Source organism: Mus pahari, chromosome 2 (genome assembly GCF_900095145.1).
Source record: "Mus pahari chromosome 2, PAHARI_EIJ_v1.1, whole genome shotgun sequence".
NCBI lineage: Eukaryota > Metazoa > Chordata > Mammalia > Rodentia > Muridae > Mus > Mus pahari.
The window spans coordinates 49,442,805-49,459,724 of NC_034591.1; the positions used below are offsets into that span (position 1 = coordinate 49,442,805).

Genomic DNA, 16,920 nt, shown 5'->3' on the forward strand with positions numbered 1-16,920 from the left:
TTTACTTTAAAAGTATCATCCTGGATACCATGTTGAAACTAGGCTTGGTTTTACCTTTATTGCTAGGTAGACCCTCCCCCCCCATATTTGCTATATCAGGAGCCAAGAGCCATCTCTTTCTTGTCTTTGAGTTCTTCATGACATAAGGTATAGTCCAGAAAAGATGCTACTCAGAGGGCTTTTGGAAGTTAAACTAATGTGTGATGGTACTGTCACAGAGCATGTAAAACAAAATTTAAAATAGATTGCTAGGAATTCAAGGCCAGCCAGGGCTGCATAAATAAGATCCTAACTAAAAAACAAACAAACAAAAACCCAGCAAACTCAGCCAAGAATTAGAACCAGAATGTTCATTCATTATTTAGCAAGTGTATGCTGAATATTTGGCCTGCTTTGTACCAAGTTTTAATTAGATGATGTAAAAGCATTGAGCAACATCTGCTCGTGAACTCTATATTCTTGTGTGGGAAATGGATAATAGTTAAGTCAACAGTTATTGTCTGTGTTATACTGAGTGAAAAGGCAAGAGGAGGGTGGTGAGAGCACTCTTCTTCTAATTGAAATGATCAAGAAAGGTGTTTTGTGGATAGACTGTTGGGGTGGGGGAGGCTGAATGAAAGAAAATGCAAGACGTGTAAGTACCCTGTATTCAGAGAAAATGGCCAAGCAGGAATGCCGCTCAGAGGTAGAGCACTTACCTGGGATGACTGCACACAGTCCTGGGTTCAGCCTCACCACTGCAAAGAGGAAACAAAACAAAACAAAACAAAACAAAACAAAACAAAACAAAACAAAACAGGATGGCAAGAGATGAAGAAGCTGTGGTAGAGCCAGCAAAATGGCTCAGCAGATATAGGCACTTGCAACCAAGCCAGAAGACCTGAGTTGAATCCCTGGAACCCATGGGAAGAAGAGAAGCAATTCATGTACATACATGATCCTCTGACCTGCACACACATACCATGAAAGTGCCAACATATGCACAAAGATAACTAAGTAGATCAGTAAATACATAAATGTAAATTGTTTAAAGATAAAGTCTGGCGACAGTAACCGACAGGGGTGAGGACGAGGAGGCAGCTCAAGGAGGCGATGAGGAAGGCGGAGCTTTGTGAGCCATAGCATCTAGAGTGAACTCAGAAATCCGCCTGCCTCTGTCTCCTGAGTGCTGGGACTAAAGGCGTGCGCCACCACGCCCGGCTAGAGTTTTATCTAAATAGGAAAGAGGCTACTAGAAATTTTGAACAAATAAATAACAAAACATTTTTTATAAACCAGTCTGGCTTTTAGGTAAAGAAAACTATCTGGGCTTGATTAGGTGTGGGGACAGCAGGAAACTCTGAGAGGGTGACGGTGCTGGCTTGGTTCAGTGGGTAAACCGAAGAGTTGATAAGACTCAATGTTGTAACCAGTGGAATTTGCTAAACCAGTTAGGTGTAAAATGTGAAGAAAGGAGTGAGAGTCTCTGTAAATCACCTAACATTTCTTGTGTGGGAAAGTTATTTGGTAAATATTCATCTAGATAGATAATTGATCTTTTGTAACCAAAACTTAGGAAATTCTCTATAAATCAAATTACTGTTACTATGTAATATTTATCCAGCTATTTGTATTGTTTTGTATTTGAGCCAGGGTCTCACTGTGTAGAGACTCAGAGGTCCACCTACTGACTAGCCAGATAGTTTTGTGATCAAAATTTAGAATAAATCATAGTACTTGGGGAGTTAGGAGGATGGGGTTGAAGCCTGCTTGGGCTACCTAGAGAGCTCCAGGCTCATGGGCTGAGAATGCAGTAAGAGCCCCTGAGTATGGCTTCCCTCTCCCAAAAATTACTTAGGTTTTTCTTTTCCTCTTTTGGGTAGGAATTTTTGGTTTTACCTAACTTTGAGATATTGCTTGCTGTATATTTCAAGAAAGAATAGGTCATGAAAAATGTTGTCCACTTAGAAAGTGTACTTTTTCCTGAAAAATATGAATTGGATGAACACTGGAGAAGTGCTGTAGGCTACTCGGTGGGCAGCTCTTTCTTTCATGTACCTCCTGTCTCATGTGGAAGGCTGTGTGATTGTCAGCTTTGTAGTTCGAGTGATAAGGCATTACATACACATGCTTTCAGGGGCTTCCTCTAGTGAAAGAATTATTTAGCTAAGTCTTGCTATTGATTCTATTTAAAGGACTGAAACCACAGCTGTGCTCCTCGCAGGGAGGGGCTGGGGGAGGGAATAGCATCCTATAAGATCAGTATGTGTAGCCAGGCGTAGCACTCGGGAGGCAGAGGCAGGCGGATCTCTGAATTCGAGGCCAGCCTGGTCTACAGAGTGAGTTCCAGGACAGCCAGTGCTATACAGAGAAACCCTGTCTCGAACCCCCCCCCCAAAAAAAAAAGATCAGTATGTGTAGGCATAATACATTTACAGGGGATGTGCCCACATTTGGAGCCCGCATCTGCATAAGCAGCCCTCTTCCTGGTAGAGTGGTTAGTGCAAAGCCAAGTCGGTGCTCCTCCACCCCCACTGCCCTTTTTAAAGTGGTAGTTCAGACATTGAACACCAAAGCACATGTTTACCACTGACCTCCTTCCCCAACCCCAGTTGGTTGATTTTTAAGAGCTATTCTTGTCCCAGCCATGGGACAGGAAAGGCTCTTAGGGAGCACGACTGCCAAATAGACACCTTCACAGTGAGGACAGTGACCCTCCCTGGAGAGAGGTGGAGATAAGTTAACCAAGTTTTTTAAAAAACTCTTTTTAAATGACCGTCAAGGGTTTTGGCCCTTATTGAAGCCATTGTGCCTTTGCTATACCACCTCTTCTCAGCACTGTTTTCTTACGTTCTACGCAGTTGTCCCTTCCTTGATTCCACCATGTCCTTCCCAAAGAGCGCTTCCTAAGATGGAGGACTCTCAGGATCATGTTGTTAGTTCTTTGCTACTAGTCACCAGGATTGTTTTTCCTCTGGAAGATTAATGATATGAAACAATAAAATTCTGAACTACTTACCCTCTCATCTCAATATAAAATGCATGCGTTACCGTGGAGCTATATGCTTTGGCCAGAAGGTGGTCATCTCCATATGGTATTTCAAAGGCTAGAAGATATAGTTTGACTCTTCCTTAACTTCTTCAGTTCTTCAGTTAGTTTAACTCTGTTCACATCCTTATAACTTTTAATCTATGGTGCTGGGAATCCAATCCAGGATTTTACAGGTGCTGGACAAGAATAGTGCCAATAAGCCACACATGAAACCTCTGTCGTTGTTGGTATGATTACCATCATTACACCTATGTCATCCTCCTTTTCTTCTTTAATATATATATATATATATATATATATATATATATATATGTATATATAGTAGAGTTGATTTACTTAATCATTCCCTGTTGATCTATGCTTATTTGCTAGCATGAGTAATGTTAGAATGACCATCTTCATTTGTTTTTGCTTTTGCTTTTGTTTATTAAGATACAGTATAGCCTAGGCTGACCTTGAACCCTTGATTCTCCTTTGCCTCCCAAGTGCTGGAATTGAGTACTTGCACCACTACACCTGGTTTATATTAAAATTCCTAGGCACTTTAATTCTTGACTTGAATAAATATTTGTTATAGGAGTATAAAAATTAAACTAATTGATAAAAATAAGTTATCTATAACATTTTGGTACTTATTGCCAAATAGCACTTTAGAACAACTGAATCAATTTGTGGAACGTATGTCTCAAATTTTGCATTTCCAACATATCTAATAAAGAAATGTTGATCCAGAGCATGAATAAATGCAGTTCTAAATACACTAAAATATAATTATATGTTTTTTTGCAGTATTCAAGTGTTATTTCCTTAGAGAGAGAGAGACAATGATTATCTAAGCATTAATTGAGCACTCCATTGTATATCTAAAGAGAATTTGGAAATTTAAAAATGAAAAGATACTGTCTCTACAGAAATGGCTCACAATCTTCTCTTGGTTTTTGTCCTTTATTACAGTGCCTAGAATTACCATGTAACTAAAATGTCCCTCTTCTCTGAGGTCTAATATTTGGCATTGTATTTTTTCCCAGTATTTTCAGTTTACCAGATGAATAAGATGGGGTAGTTTTGGAGTGTGGGCTAACTTTCTGTTTCAGCCATTGCTAACTGAAGAAGGAAGTAGTTGTCCTAAGTCTACACAGCCGTGACTGTCATTTCATTGCTGCTGATAATGAACTTCCCATCTTTTCTTTTGTTCTTTGAATACACAATACACAGAAGTGGAAAGAGGGTGAGCCATTGGGCGATTTACTCTACCACTTGCATCCTCTGAAAGCTGCCTCACATTTGCACTTAGGGCACAGAGCTTCTGTAGATAAACCAGCCTTCTGAGCAGGTCAGACCAGGGTGTTGGGCCATGAGGGCAGAGCCATGGTCCCCAGCATGCTGTTTAGGACATCCGGCTTTCTCCGGCTAATCCACTTGGCTCTGATCATCTGTCTCTTCACACTTATGTTTTCCGTTTGCACCATATTAATCTGCACTTGTTTGCACCATATTAATCTGCACTTGTTGCTTTGTAATTCTTCTCACATACCTGTTGTTTTGTGTCCCCAACTAAAATGTGAGCTTTCTGAAGGCAGAAACCATGCCTTTGGTTTCTTATGTATTTCCCATAGCACCTTTTACTGTGCTCAGCAGAGAGTGGGCGTACAGTATATGTGGTGGACTGACCTGAGGGATCCCTCCCTGGCTAGGCCTAAGATTAAATTCCCTGAAATGGAACAGTCCTAACCAACCCAGGACAGGTATTCTCCATCTGGCATGTTGGTTGCTTCTTTCAACTTGCTATTTAAAATGGCTCCCTTCAACTTCTTTCTGTCCCCAGTGTGGGGGACTTGCCGCAGCTAATGATGTTCTCACCGTGTGTGTTCCAGGCCAGCCTGCGGACACCAGAACTGACCTGGGAGAGAGTAAGATCCCAAGTGGACCATGTGATATGGCCAGATGGCAAGAGGATAGTGCTGCTGGCAGAGGTAAGGCTGAGGCTGCCGTTCCCGGCTCCCCTCCCCTGCGTGGTCCCCAATCCTTTCAACCCTGTCTCTTAAGCACAAGTTTAACTACTTTACCAGTGGATTTTATTTATAATTGTGAAAGATCTTTTCATTCAGCAATTAAGAACCTATTCTGGTCCCTCCCTTTCACCCATTATCCTGTCTCCATGTCACTCTGCAGGTTGAGTCAGATGATGACTATTACTGTGGAAGGAGTTAGCAGATAGAGTCAGTGCAGCTCACACAGAGAGAATGCCTTTTGGGGGTTTAATCAGTGAGCAAAGTAGGTATTCCTGGCTGTAACTCAGATTGCCTTTGGTAAGCTTTGGGAAAGTCACGTCTTTGCTAACAGTGTCTCTATTTTAGGGTCTTTGAACTGATGAACTGAGCCAGCTGTGTAGTGGGTACCCAGCTTATTCTGCTAATGCTGCGTGATGGATGGTTCCCATCCTGTGCATCTAGCTCATTTCCCAGGGCTAGGAACTGAACTCAAGCCTTCACACATGTACACATGCAGGACAGGAGCTCCAGCACTGAGCTAGATATTTCCAGTCCTCTCTCTTTCAGGGGAGAGTGGGATGGAGGTATCATGTACATGTTACCTCTTGTGCTTGTGGAGTCAGAGGACAACTTGCAAGAGTCAGTTCTCTCCACCATGTGGGTCTCAGGGATCAAAGTCTGCTCCTCAGGTTGATAGGCAGCAGGTCCCTTTACCTGCTGGGCCACCTCACTGGCCCGCACACTTAGTCTTGACTTTCATCCCTTGTATGTAGCCTTTATGTCATTGCCTGTCATTTTCCTATAGTGATTTTCATCTGTCCTTGGATTCCTGGGTGCTGGGGGTGTGTCTTGTTTTTCCCATGAAGCTTTCTCTTTTAAAGGAAAGGCCCCAAATAACAAGGGGATAAAAAGGCTTTTCCTAGGTTTCAGTTTCCTTTGGTTTTGCTTCTTATTATCAAAGAAACCAAATATAAAAATATAAACAACAGCATCTCCTTATGTAGGGACACATAGGGCCAGCTTTATATGTCCTTACTGTTCTTTTTATCTTTTGTCCTCATTTAACTGACATTCTTAAATGCTTTAGGGCATGTCTGGGAAGGCATGTGTATAGATAGGCGAAGAACAGGTTGTTAAATGTTTATTAATAGCCTTGACGTCAGACCCCTGAATGGCAACATTTCTAAACTGCCCTGGGAGGTCCCTCCTAGCAATTTTGGTGATAAAAGCTGGCACTAAAGGTGTTTTTTGGCTACATAGCTGAGCAGAAACAGTAGTCAGGCAGCAGAGCAAGAAAGGACAGCATGGGGCAGGGTTTAGCTCTCTTGCTGTCTTTATTGTCCACTCAGAAGTCAAGGCTGTCTGCCTTTGCAGCAGAGAGACAAACTGAGAAGCACAGAAATCCTAAATCCATAGTTGTCTCCCTCCCAGCCTGGAGAGACTGCCCCTTGCTCCATCGTGGCTCCATCCTTTCCTAAGACGGCCATGAGAATGCCCTCAGAAGAAGGGTGCTTTGCTACAGAGATCGGAGGGATTGGGAGAAACACAAGCCTTTGCACAGTCATCAGTGTGCTAGGAGTGCCTTTGTCCCTTTGTGTATAGTCCTAGAAATTTAGAACATTTATCAAATTTTCAGTGATTTCATTTGGATATTTCCAAAGAAGACATGCAAATGGCCAACATACAAAGGGGGAAATGTTCAGCATCACTAATCATCAGGAGAATGGAAATTAAACCACAGTGAGGCATTACCTCATTATCCTTGATAACAATGACCATTACCAAAGGAATAAAAGATAAATTATGAAAAGCAGGATGAGCTTCTCAAAAACTAACAATAGAATTATTGTGTGTTCCCGTAATCCTATTGTCACACTTCACAAGAAAACAAATCAGCCTGTCAGATACATGCGCTCCCTTCCTCATTGTAGGCTCTTCACATGAGCCTGGGAGTGGGACTGACTGACGGACATGTGGTACATGCAGCGACACTGTTTTACCATAAAGTAAACGCCTGTCATTTGTTAATGTGACATAATGTTAAGTGAAGTCAGCCAGGCATAGACAAGTAAAGCGTATTCAATCCTGTGTAATCTATAAACATTGGTTATGGGCCAGCAGTGGTGGTGCATGCCTATACTCCTGGCACTCAGGCAATGGAGGTGGGAGAGTTAGGAGTTCAAGATCAGCTTTGGCTACCTAGTAAGTCTGAAGGCAGCCTGGGGTACACGATAAGACTATCATCACCAAAAGAAAAGGTTAAATTAGCATGATTTATAATATCAAATAAATATAAATCAACAAGAGAATGCCCAAGTAAGCCAGAATACCACTATTCAGTGGATTTATGAGCCTTGTGTCCAATACATTGACCTCATAGAAGTGAGAAGGATAAATACTGATAAGCAGACATTAATCTCAACAATTTAGGAGGCTGAAGCAAGAGAATTGAGAGTTAAAGGCCACCTTGCAGTTATATAGTGAGTCTCTATCTCAAACACACACACGCGCGTGCACACACACACACACACACACACACACACGATTGCTGGAGGCTTGGAACTTTGGGCAGTTGGGGTTTAGCAGAGGCTGCTCAGTGAATGCTGAGTTTTAAGTAGCTAGGAATGTAAATGGCATACTGTTAGCATACTGTGACTATAGGTAACAGTTATGTACTGAACATTTTAAGAAGCCATAAGAAAGGATTTAAAGATGATAGGTGTTTGAGGAAATAGATATATGTACTCTTGTATTGAAACATTATATGGTATCCTATAAGTAGTATAATTTTTGCTTTGATATATCAGTTAAAAGTACATTTTGGATAAAAAAATCTTAAAACATTTATAATATGGTGGCTCATGACTTTGATCCCAGCACTTGGTAGGCAGAGGCAGAAGGATCTCTGTGAGTTTGAGACCAACCTGGTCTACATAGCAAGTTCTAGGATAGCCAAAGCTATACAGAGAGACATCCTATCTTAGGAAGGGAGGGAGGGAGGGAGCAATCTCAGTTGGGAAAGAATTGGAAGTTGGCTGTCATTCCTCTATCACTACGCCCTTTTCTTTCCCTTTGGTCCCCAGGGCCGTCTACTGAATCTCAGCTGCTCCACAGTGCCTACATTTGTGCTCTCCATCACTGCTACCACTCAGGTAAGCTCTGCAGTAGGACAGGGGTGGCCTGAAGAGGGTCCTCAGGGAAGCCGGGTTTCACAGCTTTGAAAAGCATATCAGCATTCATGTTTCTGCTTTTTTAGGCTCTTGCCTTGATAGAACTTTACAATGCTCCTGAGGGTCGCTATAAGCAAGATGTGTACCTGCTACCCAAGAAAATGGGTAAGTCGTTCTTTCTTCCTCATTCTTACTAAATTGGTTCACTGTCATAAGCTCAGAGGCATTGACTTCTTTGGGGTGGGTGCGGAGTGAAGGAAAAAAAAACACATCTTTGTCATTTAAATTAGGAGCTAGGACTCTAGACTCTATTCTAAGGTGGTTTGTGTAATTTTCACACAGGTTTTTCTAGGGAGGGTCTTGCATTTTGCTGTGATTTGGAATGCCTACCTGAGAATTATTTTGTTAGGGCCTGTTGCCTTGCATCACATTGTATGCTTTGAGTCTGAGTCTCACAATGTAGTCAAGGCTGACATTGAACTCACTCCTGTTTCCAGTCTGGATTACAGCATATATCATCATGCCTGGCCTACCAATTGATTTTTAAAGATTTTTCTCTTTTAAGGCATCATGCATGTAAAGATCTCTAGGAGGGGGAAAGTATTTCCCCAAAAGGAATATCTCTGGCCTTGTATATCTGGCTTGTTCCAGTTCTAAGGTGCTAAATAGCTTTTTAAGGGATATAGGTTCTTGTTAAGAGCTAATTATGTGGGTGATTGGTATAATAGAAACACTAACCTGTCTTAAGTTTTTAAAGAGCCTATCTCAGTCACCTAGGTGATACATTATGTTTATAAACTCAGGAACTAAGTCAGCTCTGGTTTTGCTGTTACTACTTGCTATATTGTCCCTTTAATACAGTTTGGATGGGTCTGGTATGGTGGCACAGGTCTTTAATCCCAGTACACAGGAGGCAGAGGCATGTAGATCTCTGTGAGTTCAAGGCCAGCATAGTCTACATAGTATGTTTCAAGACAGCCAGGGTTACATAAAAAATCATGTCTCAAAAAAACTGAATAACAACAAAAACAAAATAGTAAAAAACTACCACAGTTTGGAAGGGTATGAAGTGAATAAAATGAATAGGGCAGTCTATGTCTCTTAGTAGTTATAATAAAGCTGTAAATACAATATATTCAAAAGATGTAAAATTACTAAAACAAAGCATACATTTCTAGATCCTCCCCCAATTCCATGGGTGTTAATTTTTCTAGGACATATATATATAGTTTTCTAGTATAGTGTAGTATAGATATCAAGACAAAATTAAAGGTTGAGTATCCTATTTTTAAGTCTGGTGCTGTGCCATAATTTCCTTCTTTTCTGGGGAAGAGGCTTCAGGGTGGAAAGAGTTACTGGAAGCAGGTCACTGGAGCTGAAGCTAAAGGCAGTCATTCCTTAGAGGTGAGGAGGGCCTAGAAGCAAAAGGCAACCATTTCCATCACCCCCAAGAACTAGAACATGTCTTCCAGTTTTTTAAGACCTAGCTTAAGGAGAAGAGCCAGCCAGGAAGCATGACTATTTACCCCGTCTGTGGTCTTTGTAGATGAGTACGTGGCAAGCCTACACCTGCCCACCTTTGATGCCCACCTGACAGAGCTGACAGATGAACAAGCCAAGTATCTGGGACTCAACAAGAATGGACCATTCAAGCCTAACTACTACAGGTGCCTTGGGCTCCCCAGAAATCAGAGAAGGCTGGTGCTGAAGGGCTTCCCAGAGTGCAGCTGGTCCTCGTATCTCCACAAACTTTATGTGAACTCGGAAAAATAACCTATTTCCTCCATGTCTCCCACCTCAGAATACTCTGAGATCTTCTTTAGACATTGGTGTTCTCCACCACCCCTCCCCACCCCATAAATACTAGCCTTTGAAAATCACATTTTTGTTACTTATTTTGTGATTGTGTTTGGAGGTGGGGTGGGCGCTTGTTCATGATGTGTGTGCCCTGTTTGCATATGTGGTGGTCAGAGGAGTACCCATGGGAGTAAGCTTTCCTTCTACCGTGTGGGTCCTGTGGAGGCTGGCAGGCTTGGTGGCAGGTGCTTCTATCCACTGAGCCTTCTCCATAGCCCGTGGCCTTTTTTCACTGTATGAAAAAGAGCCACAGATATCTATGCTTACCATATACTCTAGAAAAGCCCTTGTCTCCCTGTTACACCTTTAGGCAGGCTCCTTATGTTCCAGTCCCACGAGCAGATAACATCAGTTTCAACTTTCTTTTTCCCTCCAGGTATTAAGTTCCTGTAATGCAAGCCAGAAGACATGTTAAGGAATAGAACCAAGCCTTTTCTCAAATACTATCCAAGGAAGAACCTAGCAAGCTGCTTCTCCTCAGAGCTGCCCGCCGTGCTCATCCTGTGTGTTAGGTTATTTATTTATTAAAATCTAGAATCCTGTGCCTGTAGCCTTGGCCCAGAGTGTGGTTACTACTCGTGGGGCCGTGAGAGCCACAGAGGACAGGCTGAGGAAGGAAAGCAATGGGCTAACCATTCCTCATGCATCATTTGCATTATTGCCCATTAATGGAATCCCCAGCAATGACCATGTTCTCTCCAGGCTCAGGAGTTAGTTCAGGGATGCCAGACTCCTTGTTACTTAGGGTTTTCTGAATAAATTTCAGCAGCTGCCTTTCTCAAAGCTTTGGTCCTTTCCCAGGTGAGGCCTTTTGGAAGCCACTGAATTAACAAGGCCTGAATTCTCAGCCTTGACAGTTACTGTCACTGCCTTCCTTATAAAAAGGCTAGGGCGGCAGGACTGGTAATGTCTTGTAAGCTGCACCAAGAACTAAGCTGTGCCTGTGTCCGTGCCTACTGGGATCTCTTCTCTTACCCAGGACTCCTTTCTTCTCCTTGTATCCATTTCAGTGTTTCTGGCTCTAAGAGGGTTGTGACTCCATGATCTTAACAGCTCTGGTGTTGGCCAGGCATTTGTTTTACTTTCTAACCCTATTAAACTCTGCTCAGGAAGTAGCCAGCCAGCTCCACTAGGACCCATAGTTCTGCCTCCTTCCCATTTAACAGGACTGTTTCCTAGGAAGCCCCCTAGATGGACACTGTCAGAGAAGGAGAGCCCCGTATGAACAGTGCTTCTGTTGTGCCTAAAATACACCTGGAGCTGAGTTGGCTAAGGTGTTCGCTGGAGATTTAGGAGCTTCAGACTTTAGAGTGGGCTACAGTTTGATATCCTAAAGAAGCAAGTTTTTCCAGGAAAGACTTTGCATCCTGGCTGCAGAAGACAGGGGACTCTGTAAAGTGTATCCAGATGATGAAACCTAGTTTGAGGACTGGAGGTTAGCTCAGTGGTAAAGCACTTGCCTGGCATGGATAAGGCCCTGTGCTCAGTCTCTGGGAACTAGGGAAAGGGATGGGGCACTAGTTTGAACCTCATCAGACATTCATCCCTTTAGCTGTTGGCCTTGGTGAAAGTGAGATCTGCAGTCTGATAGCTTATCTATCTGGCCCCTTCTGTTTAAGGGTTTTTGTTTCAGAGAGTTTTTTTTAAAGTAACTCCAGCATTATAAAATAATAATGTAAACAGTGTGAAGTTTCTCATTCTACCCAAGAGTTGGATATTCTTTGGAGATGGACTGAGTGGTTTCGAGATTTCCACTGGGATCAGTTGATTTCAAGAATTAAAACCTGGAGTGACCCTAGGAATCTTGAGTTGAATGAGTCCCTCTCATAGCACTCCCTATTTAGAAGTCTCCTGTTTGTTTTCCATGTATCTTTTACATTGTTCTTCTTCAAAGTCTCAAGATCAAGGTCATTCCAACAGAGGACACCTAGAATCACTGAAACCTTCCTCTAGATCTTCTCCCCTGGCTCCACCATCTCTGCTGTCCCTTGGTCTTTGTGTGTGCCCTGGAAGCTAGTTTGGAAGTGTCCTTATTTTCTAAGATAGGGAAACAGAACTTGGGTAGGTGGCTGGTTAGCCTTATGAAATGGTATACATTCTGGCTCACCCCAGAAGATGCAACATCTGTGGCTGTATTGTGTTGTGTAAGGAAGACCATAAACACTGAAGATTTTACCAAGATAATAGGCAATTCTGTTTGCCTCATTCTGATTTCTTTATTAGCAGAATGCATCAATCACTCTCCCACTACCATCTCTGTTTTGTTTTTTTGTTATTGTTGTTGGGGTTGTTGTTGTTTTGAGATAGTCTTGCTCTATAACCCAGGCTGGACTCAAAGTCATGGCAGTCCTCCTGCCTTGGCCTCCTGAGGCCATGTGCTACCATGCCTGGCCTCTTAATTGGATCTCTTTAGCGAAACATTCATATCTCTGTGCCTCATTTTATGTCCAGAGCAGATTCCATTAGGCAGGTATCTGGCTTGGGCCCCAAGTCATAATCTGGTGATTTTCTGCGAAGCCTGGCTCTCTACAGAGCTTCTTATGGCTGTTACAAATATAGTACATCCTGCCACCCCGTAGGGAAGAGACCCCTCCAAATAGAAAAGGAGCCACATGGGTTTCTAAGTTAAGTTGTACCTGGCTGCCCATAGTGAGGTATCTGCCTGTGAGTTACAGATGACATCTATTCCCTTCTCTCTGGAGACCTCTGTGTCATCAACCATTAAGAAAGTAGCCAGAAATAGGATGTAAGGCAGTGATAGGACACTTGATTAGCATGTGTCAGGCCCTGGGGCGAATGAATCCCCAGTACAGCAGGCTTGTGGATGGAGAGTTGGGAAGAAAGAAGGAAGATAGCCCAGGACTCCTGTCTAGGTTCTGCCCTAATGTTGGAACCAAATTGTTGTTTCCTCTAACCTTGGAATAAGAGCAAATTTCTTCTTATTCCAACTCTTCCTCTTACAAGCACTCTAGCTACCTGGAGACAAGGAAAAGAAGACTGATGGTCTCTGGTTATGTGGCCCTGGGCAGAGGGGAATGTGCCACTTATCTACAATGAATTTGTGCTACTTCAAGGTCTTTTTGCTGTCTTAGTGGAAATATTGTTTTTCTTGTTAAACAAAAATGCCTCTACTCTACCTTCCCTCTGCCCTCCTCCCTCCTTATGTTCCCTTCCTGGGAGAGCAAGGCTCCCCATGGCCACACACTCCTGCAAAGCTTTTTTTGCTGCTTGGCTTTTCTCTGAAAAGATCTGAAATTGCTGCTCCTGTGCTTTCCTCAGAATTAACTTTTGTCATGGTTTAAAAAAATCAGAATGCATTGTTGCATTAAGCTTTTTTAATAAAGGAAAATTATGGAAAGAAAATAGGTAACACCAGCAAATTATATATTGACATTGACAAGTCTAAACATATATATATACATATATATGTAAAACACATACATATCTATACAAATAATCATCTAGTTCTTACTTACTGTCATCTTACTGAAAGGAACGAAGCCTCTAAGGATCACCAGTTCTGAGAAGCTCTTGGAAATCTATATGTCTAAGTGATTGTATTAGATCAGCAATAATGACTATGTAATCTCAAAAAAATAAAGTATTCTTAAAACTGGTCTGTGTCCTGAGAATACCACTTGATTCTGTGAACTATTAATTCAGAGATGAGAGGTATGTGGGCAAAAAATAACAAGGCTACCTGCCGTAGGATGAAGATGTAAAAAGCTGATGCAGTTACCATCAGGAGTGTTGGAGTGACCATCACCCGAGAGTCTTGTTTTACACTGAGACACTGCTAACAAGTACCTTGTCTCTTCCCCCAACTCCACTCCTTGACCCACACCTGGCTATGTGTATAAGGAGCACACCTCTGAACCACAGCCTTGAGGAGGTGAAGACTGTGAGATTAAGATTTAAAAATCAAAAACCAAAACCTAAAGCATGGATCTAGGTCACCCAATTCCACTGTGTTGCCTGGAGTCTGACATATCCAGCCATAGGAAAGAAGGAAAAGAAAAGGGTCAGGTAGAGATTTATCTTTTAAATCAGTAACTAGAATATGAGTCCAGTTGCCTGTTCTGTATCAACCTTTGGTAGGGTAGCCATTAGGGGTAATTTGGGAAATTATATATATATGAGAGAGAGAGAGTAGGACTGGAGAGAACCCAGTGGTTAAGAGCACTGGCTGTTCTTTCAGATGACCCAGGTTCAATTCCCAACACCCATATGTTAGCTCACCAGTATCTGTTACTCCAGCTCCTAGTGATCCAACATCCTCTGCAGGCACTGCAATATACTCAAAACAAAAAAAAAAAACAAAAGAAGGAAGGAAGAAAGGAGAGAGACTGCTTAAAGACACTAGTGCACACTGATTACTACATAACCCCAGGTCCAGACACTATATAGCCTCTGCTGCATCATGTGTCTCATGTGCTCTTATTTTATCCTGTCTGCCTACTACTCTAGAAAACACGGTTCTTGAAGACTTCCTGCAACATATTTTTAAGCTGTCTTAGTGCCAGGTACCATCTATTTAATGAAGTATTTTATCTTTGTGAGTTAGCATGCTTAAATAAAGGAGTGTGTTTTATCTCTATTCCTATTTTTACCATCAACCTTCCATCAGAAGCCTGAGTTTGGAAGTAAAAACATGAGTTTTGGGACAAGGGAATTTGGTGGTATAGTGTTGTGGGATTTTTTTATTATTAATATTATTGTTTAAAAGTGTTGTTTTCAATTATGTATCTGTGTATGGGTACGTGCATGTGAGTGCAGGTGCCTGTGGAAGCCAGAATTACCTACAGGTGGTCATGAGCCGCCTGATGTAGGTGCTGAAACTGAACTCAGGTTCTCTGGAAGAGCATCGAGTGCTCTTATCCACTGATCCATCTATATACTAGCTCCAGTAGTCCAGATTTCAAAATACTGGCAGCATTGACCAGCCTGGCATTACCTCCCAGGTATACTTCTGGTTGTTTCTGTGGCCAAGGATATTCATGATTGTCACTCTGGTAAATAAGCTGAATGGCCTACAGTTTCAAAGTTTTCAGTTGATTGAAGTTTATGACTTCATCTAGTTTTTCCCCCAGACACCTTCTACTTCATGACAAGTTCTGAACATCTATCTGGGCTTATCTTGAACAGATAGAGGTCCAATCTTTGCTGTTTTAACATTCAGTAGGAAAAGATTACATTCTAATTCTTAGCTTCAATTTTCAAGTCCCATCTCTGAAAGCAAAGCCAGATGGAGCTCTAGGCTCAGTTACCTTTAGATAGAAGCCATGGGAGAAGACCTCCTCAGTCCCACTCCAAACACATCAGTCTTTGCTCTAGGGATAAACAGGAAAAGGAAGAAAGCCTCAAAAGGAGGCCCTGTGAGGATGTTACTGACCAGCTGGGATCACAGGAAAATCATTTCTGGGACTGTCAAGCCTAGAATCCTAAGTGGCAATCTGATTGCTTAAGACAACGTGTACAGGAGAGATAGACAACTCTTTAGTAAGAAACCCAATGGGGTGTGCTATGGCAAGTGTGTCACACTAAAGTAGGGATAAACTAAACATGGATTGTGGATTTTAATGTAGATTGTACATTTTTAAGAGATTGTACATTTTTAAGAGTTTTAACAAATTATACCCTGAAAAATTCCAAAATCAAATAGTTTGTGCCTTGATCCCAAGACTTTCTTGGAAATTCACATGAGTTTATTTACAAAGCCAAGATATTGCAACAGGAGATTTTTGCTCCCCAGGAGATATATTGCAATGTTTAAAGGCATTTTTGGTTGTCATAAACTAAGGGGAAAATACTGCTAGCATCATTTGGGAACAGCCAAAAAGCTCTACTGAACAGCCTAAAACATATAGCCACTCTCCCTTAATTTTTCTGTCCAAAATGTTATTACACCATAGATTGTGAACCCCTGTGTTAAACATACAGAAACGTGGCATGCAAAGTCAATGAAGAACCAGGCATAGTGGTGCACACCTGTAATCCCAGAACTTTGGAGACAGAAAGATCAGGAGTTCAAGGTCATCTTCACTTAAACCATGGTTTAAGCCAACCTGAGCTACATGAGACTGTGACTCAATAAATAAATTAATTAATTAATTAAAATAAATCACAATGAAGCTTGACCCTATAAAGAAGCTTTTACATCCACAGTGGAGTAGGAGTGGGACTGAAAGACTGGTGAAATGTTGGAGACCATGAAAAGTATCCAGAAATCTTCAAAGAATATGGTCTTGGTTGATGTCCCTCTTCCCCCATCACCTGCCAACTAGCAGAAAGGAAGGGAAGAAAGAAAGTTGAGGGCCTGGGGAGATGGCTCAGTGGTTAAAACCACAAATTGCTCTTGCAGAGGAGCTGAGATGGTGGCTCCCAACCATCTGTAACTCGAGTCCCAGGACATCTTCCCTCTTCTAGCCTCCATGGGCACCAGGAAGCATTTGCTGCACAGACAAAAGACTCATATGAATAAATAATATATGTTTTTTTTTTAAAGAAATGGGATTAAGCTATGTACAATGCCTCTTGTCTGTAGTTCCAGAACTCAGGAGGATGAAGAAGGGTTACCATGGTCAGGCAACATAGGTGTAAGCTATTCTGAGCTACAATGTGAAACCATGTCTAAAAAAAGAATGGAATTATCCCTAAGAAAAGGAGAAATAGTTCCATTGGTTGAGGAGAATACAATACTAGTTTGGGATCCCAGCAAAGTTGGTTTGATAGCAGTAAGGAGGATTTTTTTTTTTTAAGATTTATTTATTATGAGCCGGGCCTGGTGGCGCAGGCCTTTAATCCCAGCACTCGGGAGGCAGAGGCAGGCGGATTTCTGAGTTCGAGGCCAGCCTGGTCTACCAAGTGAGTT

At 42.0% G+C, this 16,920-nt stretch overlaps 1 protein-coding gene across 8 annotated transcripts in view; it reads left to right on the forward strand.

Annotated features, from left to right (window-relative positions):
• Positions 1 to 10,599, forward strand: part of Ahcyl2 (adenosylhomocysteinase like 2) — a 140,419-nt gene extending 129,820 nt beyond the window's left edge. For all 8 annotated transcript variants that reach the window (XM_021189830.2, XM_021189831.2, XM_021189832.1 and 5 more), the window contains exons 13-17: positions 4,906 to 5,004; positions 8,106 to 8,174; positions 8,279 to 8,357; positions 9,739 to 9,859; positions 10,426 to 10,599. In XM_021189830.2, coding sequence (XP_021045489.1) covers positions 4,906 to 5,004; positions 8,106 to 8,174; positions 8,279 to 8,357; positions 9,739 to 9,859; positions 10,426 to 10,432 — 375 coding nt within the window. In that variant the 3' untranslated portion in view covers positions 10,433 to 10,599. The remainder of the gene's footprint in view (positions 1 to 4,905; positions 5,005 to 8,105; positions 8,175 to 8,278; positions 8,358 to 9,738; positions 9,860 to 10,425) is intronic.
• The last annotated feature ends 6,321 nt before the right edge of the window (positions 10,600 to 16,920 follow it).